General features: G+C 33.1%; 1 protein-coding gene across 1 annotated transcript; it reads right to left on the bottom strand.

The window, feature by feature from the left end:
* Window positions 1-2883: 2883 nt before the first annotated feature.
* LOC140446347 (uncharacterized) lies at window positions 2884-3612 on the bottom strand. Its single transcript, XM_072538891.1, has one exon. The coding sequence runs from the start codon at window positions 3610-3612 to the stop codon at window positions 2884-2886; it is 729 nt and encodes a 242-aa protein (XP_072394992.1).
* Between the last annotated feature and the right edge of the window lie 3345 nt (window positions 3613-6957).

Genomic DNA, 6957 nt, shown 5'->3' on the forward strand with positions numbered 1-6957 from the left:
GTTGCACTATGATCTTCTTTGGGAGTTAGGGTGATGTTGTGAATCCCTTCTGGTCTTGGTGCTCTGCTTCCTTTCAGTTCTTGGGTCCGACATGTCTTGATTTTGTCTGTGTATAGCTGCCATGTTCCTTGCGATGGCATCTACTTTTCCTTGGGTTTCAAAATGTTCTCAACACAACTCATGCATAACGTCTTAATAGGCAGGATTTTTGCAAATAAAATCTCTAAATTTATCGCACGTTCTTTCTTTCTTTTGGTTTTTTGAATATGGATATATTTTACATTTTCCACTCCTTTATCCTCGTTTTAACTATGGATTGAAACTACGAAGTTCCTCGGTAAACATGTTTGCTGACGTCTACAAGTTAAATCGACCTTAATAAGTTTTTGACCTAAAGTGGAAGTTTTTGACCTGAAGTGGTTAGAAATAGGGTTTATTATTATACGATTTTGCTGAACTACATTAAAAATTACGTTAGCATTTACTCCTGCAATGTCTATGCGCAATACGAAAGCATATTAGTTGAGGCCATCTATGAGTTCTGCAAGTTTTATAGCATGCACATTTTTTACCCAATGAGTCCACCCCACGTTTCGTCACATTTATAATCTTGTAAAAATTTATAATCTGGCTTTCCATTAACAATTATTGGAATGATGCCTAGTTGACCTAACAACACTGGACGATTTTTCTGAGTATCAAAAGATAAAAGGCTCTCGCTTCCTGTACCAAATAGGACAGAATTAGGTGGCCTGTTTTGTTGGGTTTGCAATTGGCTCAGTGGACGAAAACCAATTACCTGCTATTATATGTACCAGATATTGGTGAAATAAGTGTCAAAACATCTAGAGTGGGGATGGATAACTTTTTTGGATTTGCTTTGTGTGTATCTTCTCCAGTATATATAAATCCATTCAGCAAATTTTGTATGGCTTATTTTTGAGATACATCCTGAATTGGTACCTTCCTCTAAATGCAATAAGCATTTTATCTATTGTGAGCTATTCACCGCAGCTATAATTGGACTGGCAATTAATTAGCTATAAACGTTTTACTATTTTTGTTGGGAATAAGCCACAATTTTACTTGAAAATAAACTTATTTTCAACTAAAATTGTGGTTTATTCCCAACAAAACTAGTAAATTGCATTAAGATGCCACAAGAAAATAGCTTTAGAACAGTATGAGTTATAAACATATTAAAAATATTAGATAGAGTTGCAGTTTATTTGTTGCAGTGAGCAATACGTTCTTGTCTAGCAGCTGGGTCGACAAAACAGAGACTTCCAAGCAAAAATCAAAATCGGGTAAAATTTTATAAATACAAATGTAAAATGTAATTTTTATTACTACCAATTGTAGCTTAATCAGAAATGTAGGCGTATGACATAAATACATAATTTAAAAAAAAACTTGTTTACTTTTGGGTAATATTTTACTGTGTATTATTTATTTTTCATGTAACTCAAACACCCGCGCCCACAACACACATACAACAAAGTAAATCCCAGCTCCAGGGGACATGAAAATCCCTAAGATATTTTCATGTCACAAAATCAAAGAGGTCACGAATCGCGGAGACGATATCTCCCTGACCCCCAAAGCTACATCCACCACTCCTCAATCGTAGACATAACATTGGGGGTTTTTACTTGTTTTTTGATCTCAGATGCCTTGGGAAACGTGTCATCCAAGAAACTTTTCTGCGATGATGCCTCTTTAGTAGGGGTACCACTATGCGCCTTTATTTTGGGAAACCTCTAGAATTGCCTCTTCTCCCAATCTGTGCCCATCCAGCGAGCCAGTGACCTTAGTAAAGTACTTACGATGTCAGTTGGACAAGTATAAAAACGAAATTCGACACTCAAGTGTCGGCGCCTTCTGTAAAACATAGGCGGCGCAATAGAAATTAAATAATAAACTTTTATTTTTAAATTAAGGTCTAATATTTTTTTAAACAGTAATAATATTGTTAATTATTCACATTTCTTTATGAACTTGACACCAAAGATGATTAAAAGTTAATACACATAGTCCATTCACTAACGGTAAAATATTGTAAAAACCTCTAAATTTTAAAAAACCACTGGGATTGACATGAAATTTGGCATACACATATAGCTAACGTGTCAAAGAAAAAAAGTGATATTGTGCCGATGTGTATTTTTGCCCTGGGGGTGGGTACCGCCCCTTCTCGGGGGTGAAAAGATATACATCCAAAATAAGTCCGGAAGTGGATAAACTGACTAATTCTAGGCAACTTTTGTTCTATAGAGGTTTTTACTAAATCAATACTTTTCGAGTTACTTGCGAGTGAATATATTCATTTTTCAACAAAAACACCACGTTTTTGGACGGTTTCTCGCAAATAACTCAAAAGGTAAGTACTTTATGGAAAAAATGTTATTAGCAAAAATACAGTTTATAAAAAAGTGAAAACAATGGTGTATGTATGAAGTCTGTATGCTCAGCAGAAGCAGAGTTATAGCTAATGAAAAATAGATTCTTACCTATTCGTCAAATTCCATATCGAATAATTCAACGTGAAATAATCAAAAAAATGTTTTTTTTACTTTTTTTTAAATTGTTTAAAGGAGTCTTTATTTTTGATTTTTAAAAAAGTTTCTAGCATCAAATGTAAGCAAGTTACGCTCAAAACAAAGTTGATCCCTTTTTTTGGTAAAAAATAATCATGAACATGATCTGTAAGTTTCATCTGTTTAAAGAGCTTATTTTTGAAAGATACTTACATGAAATCGGCCAATTCGTCTTCCAGTCGAATTGTCTCTTAGGTTATAGATTAATGAAGAGATCACATTTACTACGGTACACAGAACATATTTTTGACAAGTTGTGGAAGTCTTTGTGGAAACATTCACACAATTAAACACTATCACTATCCGTGTGTCCAGAACTTGAGTCGTCGTTTGTGTTTATCACTACCGGTTCAATTGGTGGTAAAGTAGGATATTCTTTTTCTTTTACTTGAACATGAGCTACACAATTTTTCCAAATGTCAGTTTTGTTAAGTTCTTCGATCACTGTTCTTATATTTTGGACAACAACGTCACTTAATTGGGGAGATTGATTCATTTTCCGCAATTCCTTTTTTACACCGGCCCATATCATTTCAAGTGGGTTGAAAATACAATGATATGGAGGGAGCCGTAAAACCGTATGCCCGTGGCGTTCAAAGAGTTTATCTATTACATATTCTTTTTGAAAATTTTGTTGCTTAATTAATTTCAACAATTCCTTTTTGGTACATTTACTAGGTGTTGCCATGCCTTTGTTCTCCATAAATTCTATGATATCTCCCTTCTTGGAGCTAGTATTTGGAATTTTGGTGTAGAGTCTAAAATGGTATGACGCATTGTCCATTACTATCACGGAATTTGTTTTAATATTCGGTAAAAGCTGTTCCGTTGCCCATTTTTCATAAAGTTCAGCCGTCATATCCTCATGATAATCAGCTGATGACTGTTTAATGTTTTTGGCCGATAATAACAAGGCATTAGGTACAAACCCGCTCTTAGTTCCAGCATGTAGAATTATAATTCTTTTTCCTCTCGAACAAGGAGTACTCAAGCAGCACTTTTTGCTATCATCCATCCAGCCATATTGAACTACATCATGGGTGTCAAACCACGTTTCACCAAGATACACAATTTCTCTATTGTCATCTCAATATTCCTTTATTTTACGTAAATAATGTTGCCTCTGTATCACAATCCTTGTAGATTCCATTCTCTTGTCTGATTTTTTATAACTAAATCCGCATTCTATTAAAACACGCCTCAATGTATCAAGGGATGCATAATCGGGATATATTTTCAACTTGTCCTGAAGCATTTCCAACGTTGGAACTTTGTTGTCCTGATAAAATTCGTATACATAGCGACAAATAACGTCTTTAGTGGCCTTATCAATCTTTTTAAGGTTTTGTCCAACTCTTTGACGTTTAACAGAATGATCACTTACATCCCCAGCTGCAATAACACGTAAAACTGTCGTACGCGCAAGTTTGGTAAGTTCACATATCCTTAACACAATATTATTTTCCGAAAGTGTACTATTTTCGCCTCTTAAACAGGAATATATATTTAGAATAATCCTTTGCGCTTGAATATGTAAGTCCTTATTTACAAATTCCCAATTTATTGGTGTTGGATCTAAAAGAAATATTTTTACTTTTAATTGTTAAAAAAAGTAGATTAAGGGTGAATATTATGACCGAGCATCCCTATATAACTAATTATTAAACTTGTTTTAAATAAGAATACCTAAATAAATACCTTAAAGAAACATACCTAAATCGTCCGTTGGATTGTCGCTAGTATTCTCGTTGGTATCACATTCAAATGGTCGCCAAAAAGCCATCTTTAATGTATTTACAACTTATTTCTACTGTCTTAACTCAAACTTAACTAAAACACAACACTACTGTTTGCACAAAAATATTAAAAATATACGTGAACTTGCTGTCGTACACGACGATATATCGACGACTGTATATATCGTTTAGTATGAGAAACCTGAGAAGGCATTTTTGACCAGATAACGATAAAGTTTGAGCGTAATAACTTCCGAAGAATTTGACTAATTACACTTCAGTAGTGCCCGATAAGATACGTAGAAAGTAATAAGCCACAGCTGCAATGTGAACAATACCGTTAGTGATCAATTTTATTACAAATATAATGTTTATATTTCTGAATTATTCGGGACTGGACCCGAAAAATTCCTTAACTTTTATTGAAATTTAAAATTGATGATTAAACGTATATACATACATAATGCGATAATAGTATGAGAAACCTGAGAAGGCATTTTTGACCAGATAACGATAAAGTTTGAGCGTAATAACTTCCGAAGAATTTGACTAATTACACTTCAGTAGTGCCCGATAAGATACGTAGAAAGTAATAAGCCACAGCTGCAATGTGGACAATACCGTTAGTGATCAATTTTATTACAAATATAATGTTTATATTTCTGAATTATTCGGGACTGGACCCGAAAAATTCCTTAACTTTTATTGAAATTTAAAATTGATGATTAAACGTAAATACATACATAATGCGATAATAGTATGAGAAACCTGAGAAGGCATTTTTGACCAGATAACGATAAAGTTTGAGCGTAATAACTTCCGAAGAATTTGACTAATTACACTTCAGTAGTGCCCGATAAGATACGTAGAAAGTAATAAGCCACAGCTGCAATGTGGACAATACCGTTAGTGATCAATTTTATTACAAATATAATGTTTATATTTCTGAATTATTCGGGACTGGACCCGAAAAATTCCTTAACTTTTATTGAAATTTAAAATTGATGATTAAACGTATATACATACATAATGCAAATGAAATGTAATGTGCTTAATCATTTTATTAAAAAAATAAAATAATTATAAGTTTATCACGACGACACTGTTATTGTGTTTATTATATGTTTGCCGCCTTTGAAACATGAGAAGCAATTTTTGCCAGATAACGACAAAGCCAGATTTGGTTTCAGTGTATGCACTTCCGAAAAATTTGACCAATTACATTTCAGTATTACCCAATAAGATACGTTAAAAAGTAATAAGCCACGCCAATATCCATGTGGACTAATACCAGGAGTAATCAATAATTACAGAATTACAAAGATTTATCTTTATTTCTATGTTCGCCGTAGAATTACTGACCGGACCCCAAAAATTGTTCTTTCCCAATTCATATCGTTTCTACTATAACTGGCTCTGCGCACAGGGGTTTTGTGTATGCCGGATGATTGACTACCGATATGGCATATGCTTACTTCGCCAGCCGATCATGCCTGGCCGTGAAGCACATGCCTAACGGTGCACGGACTGAAATGATCATCTTCTACGTAACCTGATCCTTGGACACTTTATTTGATCTTCGGACATAAAAACATCTTAGTCTGGGAACCGCATGCTATAAATATAAAGACTTGTTTCACGTAAAAAACGCTAATAAAATCCTCATTTTATCATATATTTAAAAAACATTACTACTGAGGATACAAATGAATAATATAAGCGATAAACTCTTAAATTATTTATTATTTTCCAGTGCTAATCTTAATTTTTTATTTTTCCAGGAATATGGGCAGAACAAATATGATCTAATTTTTTTAAGGTAAGTTAGTTAAAAAATATGTCTAGCAATAACCTACCGAAACCAGAATTATAACGTCACAAATGTCTTCTACTTTGATTTGGACATATTGCTCTCATTCCATCTCTTTCTAGGTCGATTTTCACAACTTTTATTGTCTTGGGACACTTTTATTTATCTCTTTCTTGGTCTATTTCCACCATTCTAGTCATGTGAATTCTTCGAATATGTAATTTGATAAATAATTTTCGAATCTTAGTATATTTTTTGACCATAGGTTGAAAGAAAAACCTAATGTAAAGAAAGAGAATGTTAAATCTTCAGGTTTTACAAAGGAAATCAGAAAAGCTAGTAAATTAAATCAAAATAAATCTTTAATAATCCATTGAAAATTAAAAACGTATTTGTAAGGATTTTATATAAAAGATCGTATTAACTCAAAGAGGGGTTCACATTCGCCAAATTTGCAAACTTAACAATTGAGGATAAATGCCGGCAGGCAAGAACCTAAGCAAAGACGATCCACCATACTAAGCGACTAAAACATTCATCTTCGGCAACGTTGCCAATTCTAGCACATTCCTTAACCCGGAAAATACTTTCAAATCAGATAAACACTATCTGAAGAGTTAGAAATTTGATACTAATATTTTCTACAATTTAAGATGAATGTATTTATTGGAAAACCTTTCGTTTATAATAGTTTAAAAATATATAATTATTATTAACAGAAATTTAAAAAAAAAACACTTCACACTTGTATTGTGGTATAAAAACATATAGTTAAAACTTTATAAAAAGTGTCGTCAAAATTTAAATACTGGCA

Source organism: Diabrotica undecimpunctata, chromosome 7, assembly GCF_040954645.1.
Source record: "Diabrotica undecimpunctata isolate CICGRU chromosome 7, icDiaUnde3, whole genome shotgun sequence".
NCBI classification, from domain to species: domain Eukaryota; kingdom Metazoa; phylum Arthropoda; class Insecta; order Coleoptera; family Chrysomelidae; genus Diabrotica; species Diabrotica undecimpunctata.